The 13,697-nt window shown below is 39.7% G+C and overlaps 1 protein-coding gene across 4 annotated transcripts in view; it reads left to right on the top strand.

Moving 5' to 3' along the window:
* Positions 1 to 612: 612 nt before the first annotated feature.
* The window catches only part of LOC148023232 (uncharacterized), a 66,737-nt gene continuing 53,652 nt past the window's right edge, over positions 613 to 13,697 (top strand). For 2 of the 4 annotated variants that reach the window (XM_087696249.1, XM_087696251.1), the window contains exon 1: positions 618 to 829. In XM_087696249.1, coding sequence (XP_087552375.1) covers positions 764 to 829 — 66 coding nt within the window. In that variant the 5' untranslated portion in view covers positions 618 to 763. Of the gene's footprint in view, positions 830 to 13,697 lie in introns of all 4 variants that reach the window. The other 2 variants (XM_087696252.1, XM_087696250.1) reach the window with 2 other exon arrangements.

The following is a 13,697-nucleotide window of genomic DNA, read 5'->3' on the forward strand; positions in this document are numbered from 1 at the left end:
ATGATTTGATGCTCTAAGATCTTCTGAGCCCTGCTAGGAAGAACTTGGCACACTGCAAATCTATATGAGACTATAGGAAACCCTCCTCACATGAACTTGCATCTCAAGTGGAGGAAAGATTTCCCAATTGCAAAGCTCTCCACTTAGAAGACAAGAGTCTCTAATGTTTAGAAAGCAACTCCATCCTATAGGGCCAACATGCTGAGATGGAGGATCATGTTGAAGGCACTTCCATTGCACATCAGACTCACGAAAAGGATAGGGGTATCCCCTCTCTATCAGCTATGTGGATGCGTTGAAGAGACAGAGAAACACTTGTTCTCAGAGTGTATTCATGTAGCTCCATATATGGAAGGTAATGAGAAGATGGCTAAAGGATATCAATTTGAAGAGCAATTTTGGAATGATCAATGTGCTATTTTCTGACCACTCAAACCTGGACAATAACACTTGGAAGCTTGTTAATTGGCTCTCAGGAATTGTTTTGAAATTCGTATGGGTTAAAAGGAACCTCGTGATACTTCAAAGAGATGTACATGAGCTACCTAATAACTTGGAAGTTCCTCACAAATCAACCTATCGTCCCTTGCATGTGAAGCTCCTTTATTGAGGTAGGCCAGGCCGGTATTACTGATATTTGAACTCGTTAAACATGTTTTTTTTACCTCCGAAGAGAGACTTGGTCAACCGGAACCATGCCTCCATTGGCATTCCTTCTGCGGAGCTTTCTTGCCGCTGACACTCTTCTGCTGTCTGACACACGATGGCTAACCGTGAGCTTCCCTTTCCTGTATGCGAGCTCTCTGGCAACCTCATTAACTATGCTGTGGTATGCCTCTTCCATTTCTAAACGTTAAACTTGCTCTTCCGATGACAGCAATCCTGCACTTTCTCTCTCCGCAAGATTCACGATCAATGTCTTCTGATCATGTTGCATCGTTTCACTGAAGTCATGCGTTCTATGAAGTGTTTCACAGTTTTCAGAGTGATAATAGAGTAATAACTATGGACTTGCCAGCATGAAGGAAATAGAACAAACTAATTCCACCCTTCCTGTCCAAAGGAAGTGATTGGGGTTTCCCATACAGTTAACAAACTGTCGAGCGGAGTTATCTCCGTTTTTGTTTGTGGAGGTCACCCTGGTGAGGAACATCTGAGTCAAACCATCCCCAAAACTTGACACCAGAAAACTCGAAAAGTATATGATTATTTTCCTTAGAGGAACATGCAAATCATTTGCGTATGGTCTTTTGTTGGCTTTTTTCAGAAGTTCATCAAGAACTATGCTAAAATTGTTGAACCCTTGATATGTTTACTTAAAAGGTATTTGAAGCAAGAAGAAACATGTTAATCCAGTATGGTTTGGAATATAAGCGCGATTGATATCTCTAAACATTGAAATGGTTGGTTATTGCTACACCAACATTGTAGAATATTGATCTGAATAAATCCCTATGACATATAAACAAGTGTGAGTGATTATTTTATAAGTACTATGCTTTATTAGGATGGACAACGTGTTGTATTTGAGAGTCACAAGCTCATTGATGTCAAACATATTACACTACTAAAGAGAAGAGATTATTAGTGGTCATTTGTGCACTTAAAATGCCTAGTGTATTATTTAGACTTGACCTCTATGTCCTACAATATCTTTGCGATTAGCTCAATTTCCAAGGTTGAAATATGAGATGGGCAGAGCTTATGCAACAGCTTGATTTCGAGATCTGTTATTGGATGGATGCAACTAATATGGTTACCATTCCACTTAGTCAGATTCTTGAAGTCAATACTCTGTTTTTCTTTGGCATTTTGATTGATTATCTTTCTCTCTAGGGGCTTTGTCAAAATGACCCTCACTTTGGTAGGATCTAGCAATTACTCCAAGAGGACTTAGTGGTCTCTCTAGGGGGTTTGTCAAATGACCCTCACTTTGGTAGGATCTAGCAATTACTCCAAGAGGACTTAGTGGTCCAAGAAGCTTTGGCGGTCTAATTGCTTGAAAATTGCATACTAAGAGGATGATGGTGAAAAGGTATTTCATTAGAAATGGATTTCTCTTTAAATAAGGCAAAGTATATTCCTCATCAGTAAAAAGATTATGTACGAGTGCCATGATGCACTAAGTGCAAAATACCTTGATATACACTAGATTTTTGCCTTTGTTACTTGATCTTTCTATTGGTTGTTAGATGAAGACTTTGGTTGAGTTTTATGTGCACGAGTACCTAGAGTGTTAGTTTAATAAAGCTAAATGACATAAATAAGTGAAAATATTACAATTTTTACAAAATTTCAATAAAAAGTAAAATAGTATTTTCTTTGTATTTGTAGTAGAATTACCATATACAAATTAAATTCATGATGTGATCTAGGTTGTGATCAACTGATTCATGAAAATGACTTGATTCATTCCGATAAAAACCACTGTTATGAGCGACGAATTGGATAGTCTCTTTGTCAAGCACTTATATAAACCTTGTGGTTTGCTTGAAGAAGTAATAAGTGACCGTGGTCCTAAGCTGATTGGCTATTGTTGGCAAATGGTCTTCTAGAAGTTGGAGACACGATTTTCCATGCTGTCCTCATAATATTTTGAGATTGATAAATATATTGTGAGAACCAATTAGACCATGGATGATATGTTGCTGCATATGTCTCCAATAAATAGTGTGGCTGGGGGCATTAACTTTTTGAGATTAAGTTTGCTTATAATAGTTCTAAGCATTCGACTACTAGTTGTAAAGACATGGTCCTCTATAGAATACAACACAATCATATGAGAAACACATAGATTGATAAAGAAACACAATTAGGGTTGTTGAGAAATTCACTCATTAAGTTTATTTTAGTATCTTAATTTCTGTTTTGGTTTTCATTTACAATCCCAAAATGTTATTTGTATCATTTATTAGTGTCAGGGTGTCACCTGAGAGAGTCAGGCAGCCACTTGAGAGAGTTCAATGGCTCATGTCCTATAGATAGGGCATGGTTATTCATCCATCCACACTCCATACTTACTCTTTCATTCATTTCTTCATCATTCCCTCATCACACCTTTAGTCTCAGCTCTCTTACCATTGTTGTCCACACCCCTACCTTGGCAAATATCTTAGTTCGTCGTGATGTCCAATTGATTGTGCCATCTTTTGGAGATCTTCTTCACATTACCATTACGCACTTCAAATTGTTGCATTTTCAGCCCGGTAGCTTGTTCTTCATTATCCTTCCTACTATGTTTGTTGGTTTCACTCCTCCTTGGACCGGTACCACAGATTATCTTCCTTATTATTGTGTGTTTTCAATTCCTATTGTTGCCTAAGCACCCAAGCGATAGTTCCCAGCTGTGTTAGCCACTTTATGAAGGCTTTGTTCACAGTAAATTCAATATGTTTACAATAGATTACACCGTCTTTATTAGCCTTATATTAGATACTTGCGTTTTTGTGTTTTCTTCGTTCTTGAGGATTGTGTTTCGCTCTCTACACTACTGTCCTTCATCTATCATTATCTACTTTGATATTCTATTGCTCTCTCGGAGAATTGCGTTTTGCTCCCTTCATTGTGCAGATTCCCTTTAGGTGCTTCCGCCTGATCAGCCAAGACACTGTAGTCATCTTCGAGCTTTTGCTTCATTGTTTTAGCATGATTTATTGAACATGATTCAACTTTCATCATTCATCATTATCTTCTTTTGAGTTTCTAAGTTTTTTTTCTCTCAGTGTTTGCTATATACTCTTATGTTTCTCCTTGCAAACCCTATTGTCTCTTTGATATGGTACGAGTACATACTGTGAAGATATGCTAGGGTTTGCACTAAGGAAACAAAGCATGTACGACCAATACTAAAATACAAAGACTCAGACAGAGACAAAGCAAAACTCAAACCCTAAACGCAAAAACCCAAAACTCAAAACTCAAACTTAGAGACAAATATAGAGAGAAGAAACTTTGAAGTGAATGAATGCTATAAATGAATATAAGAGAGTATAGAATGCCCAAGGGCAGAGCAATGCAATGTTGTAGAGTGATGCCCATTGGAGATGGATCCCAAATGGAATAACCACCAGTTAGAGGTGAGAGAGTGCTGAATAATGAAGGGCAGAAGGCTAGTCAACAAAACACAACAGTCGGAGGCTGAAATCTAGTAAATGCAGCAGTGTACCACCAGGGAAAGGCTGAAAACTGATTACTTGAGGCAAAGAACTGTTAGGCGGCAATAGGAGAGGTGTTTGGTGATATAGACGGCTTGCTGGATAGTAAAAATGCAGGTATTGTAGCAATGATCCAATTGGAGAGATGGTAGCAGCCTATCGCCTATCACCATATGCTGAAAATGTAGGCTGATTAGGTGCTATGAAGACATAGTAGATGGAGATTGCATCATAGCACTTGATCCTTGGGTGGTCGATGGCTGAAATCTGCATGATAGAGTGAGAAACCTTCACCAAAGGATAAGGCTAAATGGTGGGAAACTCGTCTATTTATAGATGTTGAAGGTGCTCCAAAAAATTAGGATTTTAGGGGACTACTGAAACTCTCTTGAACCGTGTACCGAATTTACATTTTTCATTAATTAAGCACGTTTTGGGGCTGTTTAAAAATGCTAATCAGTTGTAAAGCATGTTTTGGGGCTGTTTAAAAATGCTAATCAATTGTAAAGCATGTTTTAGGTCAACATGTACTGTTCCATCACTTTTCTTGACAAGGGTTAGGGTTAAAATAGAGACAATGATCACAACATATAATAAATTTTGAATAATGAATGAATAAGTACAATGCTCAATATAACAAACACACTATGCAAGGTGAAAATTGACCCCCGAACTCTTGTCTCTTGAGGATCAAATAGAGAGTATGAGCATAAGAGTGTATCATACTCTAACAAGTCTTAAAACGTAGAATGCAATCTCCAAAGATGTTAGACAATAGCATACACGGCTCAAGAAGGTTGGATATATATTGATGGGTAGCAAACAATGGAATTCTGTTGGAGGATAGTAGGCGAGAGCTTTAGCATCAAAATGCATAAGTGGATGATGATGTTGCAGCAATGCAGTGGGGTTGGACAGGGATAAGTTTCTTAGGACTCGTGGATACCATTCTACCCCTTATGATTCGAACATGTATGTTTGTCTCACTTCAAAGGGGTCAACTATATCTTGTTGTACGCTGATGATATTCTCGCTAGCTTAGATTTTGTTGCCATGGTAGAAATTAAGACCTAGCTTAGTTCCACATTTGATGACCAACCTCAATCAATTGTCTTGCTTTTTGGGGATGGAGGTTGTTTCTAAGGATACTCTTGGTCAGCCCTTCGATGAGCACACCTATAGGTTTGTTGTAGGGAAGCTTCTTTGGTTGATTCATACTAGGCCAGATTTAGCATACTCAGTTAGTTTACTTAGTCAGTACTTCATTGCACCTAGAATGACACATTGGATTGCATGTTTGTGTGCTTTTTGAGATATCTTTGGTGCACCTATTCTCATGGCTTGACTTTTGGTCATGGTTTGTGTTTGTAGGGCTATGCAGATTTTGATTGGGTAGAAGATTCTGACATTCGGCCTTCCCTTGGTAGGTACCTCTTTTCCTTGGGCATGTCTCCTATCTCTTGGTCAAGCCATAAGTAGGAGATGGTGGCAACTTTCATGGCCAAGGCTGAGTACATGGCTCTCTACGATGGTACCACTGAGGCCATGTACTGAGGGAGCTTATTGGTGGCACTTCAATTCCCTTGTGCTTCTCCAATTGTCATCTATTGTGACAATTAGAGGGTGATTATACTAGCTAGTAAACCCATCATCACCCTGCGGACGAGTCATGTTGGAGTACACTTTCACTTTACTAGTGAGCAAGTTGAGCTAGGTCATATATGTCTAGAGTTTATGTCATCCAATGATAATTTTAGAGATATATTGATCAAGGCAGTTAATTAGCCGGTTCTATAGTACCTATTTTCTAGGATTGGCTTGGGTATACTCTCTCCTAAATTGACAGGGAGAGGGTGACTCCCTCCAACTTTTCCTTTTAGCTTGAGAGGGGGCAGCTTCTTTTCTCTTGATGGTGATAGGGTGTTGCTTATACATTCATTTAGACATTATGTATTTACTTTGTATCTTCATTTGCATCATCAGGATGACTGTGATTGTAAAAGGGCCCTTCAGCAGAGGTGAACAATTCTCTTGCGAGGGCATTGTTCAAGTGGCATCCTTGCATAGCATTTTACATGACCATGACAACTTGCATTGCCTTTTGCATAGCTCCAGTGTATCGGCATTCTATTCTTCTAAACATGCATTTGTGTATATTTATCTCTTTTTAGTCTTTGGAGTGGTCGACGCTGGACCCACCATATTCGTGGCATTGCACATGACAATCTCAAGGGACAATCTTCCTTGCTTACTTTGCTTGCTTAGCTAGCCTAGCTTGCTTCTATCTTCTTAAAAAAAAGATGCCTCTATCACATAACCCCCACACTTTCCTTATTCTTCATCATTGACATCTAGTAGCGCTAGGGATAGTCTTGTTTGTTTTGTGAAGGTCTTGGGGTTGACCATTTCTTTCTCTCTTTGGGATATTGTTACTCAATTGGCCGAAAAGTTTTGGAAAATCCTCACTTAATAATAAATCTTTTGAAAAACAAAACAAAATCTCTCCAAAGAAAAAATGAAAAAAAAAAGTCCATTGTGTTTTCATCTACCTTTGCAGTACTTAGTAGGCTACTGGGTATCCAATGTGCACCCTTTGTTCGAGGTTGTGGCCTCTTTGGGATGAATAAGTTGGGCTCCCTTGGTAAGATTTCCATTGCCTTTGTAATCTTGGTAGGTCATTGGGCAGCCAATGTTCACCCTTTGTTTGATGTATTGGCTGCTCTGGGGTGGGATGCCTTGGGGAAGAGAAAAGAGAAAAGGGCTTGGGCTCGTTTGCAGTCCCTTTCCTGGTTCTAGTTTTGGTCTTGAGAGGCAATGTTGAGCTAAAAAATCATTAGCGTTCATTAAACAATCCCAAAACTCAAAGTAACTGATGAATTTAAACATTTTCTTTAATACATATGCGGTCCTAGAGAGTCTTAGCGTCCCACATGCAAATCCTAATTTGGGAGCTCCCAAACCTTTTATAAATAGATAGGCTACCCTCCCACTCAGTCAATCTCATTTTTTGTAGTTTGCAGGTGCTAAAGCTTTGCTGTCCACACCCCATTCATGGAGGATATCTCAATCAGAGTTGCCTATCATCATCTCCTACCATTTGTTGCATGTCTACCAGCCCTTCCTTGCAATTTTCTGGTGTAAACTATTGTCACTTGCTGCTGTAACCTCTTTTAGAAGTTTGTATTTGTTGTTGACGGCCACTTTTCACGCATGCGATGCCATTATTTGGCAACCATCCAAAAAACTTGCGTTTGTTGTCTTGGGCTGCTGCCGTACACATACCAATTGTCACCTTGCTCTAGTCTACATCAAAATTTGTGTTTTGCTGTTGGGACTCTCCACCAGGTTGCCATCATCCACTGCTGCATTTGCAGATTTTCACTCTCTTCTGTTTGTCTGTCACTAATCTAGCCACACTTGAGTTGCGTTTTCTACTACCAGACATCTTTGAAGGCTGCCTTATTGCAATTCGGGATCCATCGGAGTACAACACACTCTCCAGCTTACTCGGCCTCGGTCCATGACACACGAGAGTTAAAGGGTGAGTATTCCTTTATTGCATAGTGTGCTTGTTGCATGAGCATTGTATTCTCTCCAGATTCATTCAGTTTCTTATTCTCGGTGATTATTGTCTCTGATTTATCCTAACCCTAATTGTGTTCTTTTGTCAATTTGTGCTATTGTTGTATGATTGTGTTTGAGTTTTTTTGTTAAGAGTATTTCTCCACAACTACCATCCTCTCCAAGAAGAAAGGTTGGTTTTAGTTGGTTCCATTCAACTTGTCATCATTGCCAAATGTGTTTAATAAGTCATTCTAAGCAGCCATTGCTTGCTATATATAGCTGGATTTTTTGACTAGCGATGTTCAAAGTACAAATGGAGATGCAACACAAAAGATAAGGAAGGAGAAATTGAGAAACTTACGATTTATGGTTTTATTGTTGATGATAGAACTGAATGTCAAAGAGAACGCATAAGGTGACAAATTGGTGGGTGAAACCCCCAAATTTGTGCTAAGAAAATTTGAGAATTTTTGCAAATAATTACAAATCCCCAAAATTTTTAGTGAGATTTAGAGGTTTTGGTAAAAGGCCCAATTTTTTGGGAGAAATTTGCAGGAAATTGAGTGTCTATGTGGGATGTGTGCTTTGGAGGAGGTTGCGCATGAACAAGAGCCTATTCTAGTTGACTTTTAGGTTGGTTGACATAGCATAGATGTCTAAAGCATGAATGAGTGTGAGTCAAACTATCGACGCAATTGTAGGCCAACCATTATAGACGTGTCCTAGGTGGCGTTAAATGGGCGACTAGTTCTATGCTTTAGATAGATGGCAGGCAAGCGACAATATAGGTAGTGATAGGTAGGCGATGTTGCAGGCAATGACATGTGAGTATGTGGGTGAGTGTATGATAGGGGCCGTGGTTGCAAGGAGATATTTGACATAAGTAGGCAAGGCTGAAATATGTGTAGATAGTTAGGCTAAAGTTGCCACACAAATTGAAAGGGAAATTGGTGACTTGATTAGCAAGTAAATGTATAGCTTGACAAACTTGGAGCAACTAAACTGACAAAAAGAATGAAAGTATGGAAGGATTGCTTTGAGACTCAATGGCAATTATGGTGGTAGCTCATGAGTTGAGTGGCGACAGGGAAGGTAGCTCTGATACCACTATTAGATCAATGCTCAATTGCATGTATATATATGTACTCATAGTGAATTTTGGATAGCGAGAGGAGTGTATTGGAATGTCACATCCACTATGTGAGAATAATGGAATAAAAGTAAAATCCCTAAGGTACAATAGTACCACACCCAAGGTGGGTATTCACATGAGGGAAAAACTCTTCTCTAGCTAGAAGGTAAAAAGTACTTGTGGATGACGAGGTGTCATGAGGACGTAAAATTTTATTACTTTGCTTAGTATTTGATTAATTGTTAATCAAATGTGCTAATGTGACTTGCACATATGAGGTGCAAGTCAATTATTTTACCATATGGGACCCAAGACCTTGAAATATCAGTTGATGCCAAAGGCGAAAGTTGTAATAAGTTATGTCTTACTACGGGTACTAGGTGGTACTTGGTGCCAAATTTTGACCTAGACCAATTCATTGGCCACCAATGTTAGTGGTGATATTAGAGACTAGGCATTGATTAACTAATTAATACGAATTTAGAGATCAATAATTATTTAAGACACTTGGGAGACAAATTGACCTAGCCAATTTAATTATTGGCTAGTGAAATAATTTTCTTGGATACTAAAATAATTATTTAATTAGATTTCAAAATTAATATTTTGAAAATTTATTTAATAAGTTGGATAATGCTAAAACATGGGATTAGAAGGCTGCCACTTGGCAAAACTTGCCCATGCAAGTGGGAAAAACGTTTTTGGACTGGTGGAAGTCTATTCCAACCATTGAGAGAGAGGAGGAGGTTGTTAGAGAGTAAGGAGATGCTGATGTGATTTGTAGCTACCAAGGACTAGTCCTATAGCAAGTGATAGCAGCCCAAGGTCCTTTCAGTGTTGATAACATCATATAGGAGGCAAAGGTCTTTTTGGTGGTCCTTAGCTATGGATGACAACTTCCATAGCTATTTGAGTAGGGCAGCAACAGTTTTTTAGTCTTTCTCAAGATGAAACTTTTAAATATCTCTCTCTAGAACATTCTCTCTCATCCTACAGCCGTCTTCAAGTAAGCTTAGCACAATCGAGCTGTTTGAGTCATTAGAGGAAGAGATTTTAGTAAATTTCTATTGTAAACCCTAATTTACAATAGAAATTAGGGTTTGATAGCCACCTCAGAATGTGCACTCAAATTTGAGGCCTAGGACTTGAATTCTAGTAGCTGAAATTAAAGAATTTTAGGGAGATTCAAGACGCTAGCTAGCCCATATCAGATTTGAGGCTTAATTTGTCTTTCAAGGAGTAGAGCGAAGGGCAATCCTCGAGCAAACCAAGGGTCAAATTGGTTTAAAGGCTTGCTGGTCAGTTTTGACAGCAAGAGGCACTTGGATTAGTGGAGGAGATCGGAGAATCTTAGTTATACTCTATCCATTTGCACTAAAAGCTAAAGAAATATTGTAAGGGGCACCAGTTTTAAGGCCAACAGGTTGTTCATTGTCCAAGATTAAAGTGGTAAAGTGTGCATTTTAACTTATGTGAATTAATTACTTCTTGTAATTAGTGTTAAATTAGGTTAGTACCACTCTATTTGAGGGGGAAGATTGGTTTCAAGGTTCCATTGTTGGGATACCATAAACTTTGGTGGACCCGAGGCGCTTGATTGAAGGTCAGAAGCTTTGCTCTAGTGCTGAAATTGTAATCAGCTGAGCATTATAGCAAGAATGTCTTCAGATAGTGAGATGGAATCAAGTTGTGATGATGCCTCTTAGTCAGAAAATTCACATAATGAAGGGAGAAATGCAATGCTTGATCTTGAACAAGGCATGCAGCATATGGACAGCAAGCTGAGAATGAGGGAATTGGACAAGAGGTTGTTGAGCTAAAATACACCTTAAAGCTAATTAGCATTGTTAAACAACCCCAAAATATACTTAACTAATGAAAAATGCAAAACTAATGCGCAGTTTGAGAGAGTTTCAGTGGTCCCCCAAAACCCTAATTTTGGGGGCATCCTTCAACATCTATAAATAGATAGGCTGCCCACCATTCAGCCTCATCCTTTTGTGCAAGTTTCTCACTCTACTGTACAGATTTTAGCCATCAACTACCTACCATCTTCTGTCTAGCCATCATTGATTGTAGCCCATTATTATCCAGCTATAGGCGGCCTGTTTTCAGCCATTGCCGTGTTGTTTGGAGGTCTCCATCTGTTGTGTCATCATAGCACATGATCAGCCTACGTTTTCAACATTTGGTGATAGGTGACAAGTTGCTGTTATCTCTCCCATTGGGTGACTCGTGTAGCACTTGTGTTTTTGCTGTCCAGCAAGCTACCTATATCAGCACACACCTCTCCTGTTATTTCTTGATAGTTGTTTGCCTCGGTGATCAGTTTTCAGCCTTATTTGGTGGTACGCTAATGTGTTTACGAGATTTCAACCCCTGATTGTTGTGTTTTGGTGACTAGATTGCTGCCCTTCATTATTTAGTATTCTCTCATCTCTGAATTGTGGTTATAGCACTCGGGATCTGTCTCTGGTAGACGTCACTCTTTGATACTCCATTGCTTTGTCCTTGGGCATTTTATACACTCTTACATTCATTTATTGTATTCATTCACTTTAGAGTTTCCTCTCTTTGTGTTTGTCTCTGTGTTTGAGTTTTGAGTTTTGCGTTTACGTTTTGCATTTAGGGTTTGAGTTTTGATTGTCATTGTCTTAGTCTTTGTGTTTCAGTCTTGGTTGTACATGCTGTGTTTCCTTAGTGTAATTCCTAGCATGTCTTCACATAGTATCAGAGCCAGTGCTTTTCTAAAGAGTATCTCATAGTGATTGTGAAGGCTAGACTTTGTGCAAGGCTCACATGTGACTCGATTTTGACTCATAATGTCTCAGTCACCTTCTTCTGTAGATCCTATGATGCCCTATAGCGTTCATCATGGGAGGCTTTGAGAAGGGATTATGGTTTGGAGGAGGAGGTAGACACACCTTCACCTTTACCATCTTCTTCTTCTTCTTGTTTTGGTCATCTTATAGATGAGGAGTTTGAGGAGTACTTGTATATCATGTACAATTAGGTTTACACCCCTCCAATGAGTGCTACTACTCCGTTTGGATCAATTGGTGAGACTGGCCATCTTCCTGACCTTGGAGGGACCACGACATTCGGTGCGTCTAGCGATCCATCTCCTTCGTCGCACCCAAGCCTCATGTCAAGTTCATATCATTCTTTTGAGTCGTATGAGCCAAAATCTTCTCCTGTTTTTTCTTTTGTTGTGTAGGATCCGAATGATTTTCAATATGTTAACTTTAATAGAGGAGGCTCTCGAAGTAGATAATCTTTATTAGGTATAGCTTTGCCATTTGTTTCATTTGAGCAAGTAAACCATACTTCTTACCTTCCTCCCATCCTACCACTATCTTTTCCACATTCTAATCTACTCACATCTTTCTTTCAAAACTTAGGATTACACTCCTTGTTTGCTCATAGCACACTAGGGGTTGGATATTCCATCTCTGCTCCTAGCACTTTCTCATTTCCCATCCCACCATCTATCTACCCTCCATTCACTACACCTCTTGGTACATCATTAGGGGAAATGCTACCCTTAAACACTGTACCTTCCATATATCCCTACTTTACATCCTTCCACTCTGGGACGGTTGTGATGGGCATCCCCCTCACTACCTTGGGATACTCACAACCCCCACATGAATTTTTAGACGTAAGGATATCCATCCTCTACTTATGGACAATTGTCACCACATATCCCTTTGGTCGTTCCTATGTAGGACTTTCTATCCTCTGCTTTACGTGTCTCTATCCCTCCACCTTGGGCTCCTCATGTAGTTACCATGTCCATACCTAGTTTGCCTATGCTTACATTTGGAACCACTGTGCACACTTCTCGTATGCGTGGTGGGCACTCTAGAATTGGTTTCCCAGTGTACTCCACTTCCCCACCTTATTCCTTCAATCCACCCTATTCCCATTACACACCTTTATTTCCTAGCACCACCACTCTTGTTGCAATGGCTAAGAATGCCTTCACAAATAAGGCTCATTTTAACAGGTCTAATTTCACCACTTGGTTGAACTTGGATAGCCACTGTGCATCCTTTGTTCGATACCCTGGCTAGCCGCTACTTTAGGGTGAGATGCCTTGGGGTAAATACTGCAGGCCTTCCCTTTTAGGCTCAATTTTGGGGTGAGGGGATATTGAGATAAAACATGTATTACAACTGATTAGCATCATTAAATAGCTCCAAAACACGCTTGATTAATGAAAAACACAAAATGGTGCATGGTTCGAGAGAGTTTTAGTGGTCCCCCAAAACCCCTAGTTTTTGGGGCACCCTTCAGCATCTATAAATAGACAGGCTGACCACCATTTAGCCTCATTCTTTTGTGCAGGTCTCTTGCTCGTGTGTAGATTTCAGCCATGAGCCACCTATCCTATGTTGTCCAGCGATCAACGATTGCGGCCTATTACTATCTAGCCTTAGGTGGTCTATTTTCAGCCATTGCTCTACTGTTTGGAGGTCTCCATCTATTGTGTCATCATAGCACCTGATCAACTTGTGTTTTCAGTATTTGGTGCCAAGTGACAAGCTACTGCCATCTCTCCCATCGGACAACTGCTGCAGTATGTGTGTTTTTGTTGTCCAATAAACCATCTATATCAACACACACCTCTCTTGTTGTCGTTTGATAGTTCTCTACCTCAGGTGACTAGTTTTCAGCCTTTTTTGGTGGTACGTAGCTGTGTTTATCAAATTTCAGCCTCCGACTACAGTGTTTTGGTGACCAGGCTGTTGCCCTTCATTATTCAGTACTCTCTCATCTCTGATTGGTAGTTATAGCCCTCGGGATTCTTCTCCGGTGGACGTTACTCTTCGATACTCCATTGC

This window comes from Lygodium microphyllum, chromosome 16 (assembly GCF_053477565.2).
Source record: "Lygodium microphyllum isolate KBCC chromosome 16, Lygodium_microphyllum_v1.1.10, whole genome shotgun sequence".
NCBI classification, from domain to species: domain Eukaryota; kingdom Viridiplantae; phylum Streptophyta; class Polypodiopsida; order Schizaeales; family Lygodiaceae; genus Lygodium; species Lygodium microphyllum.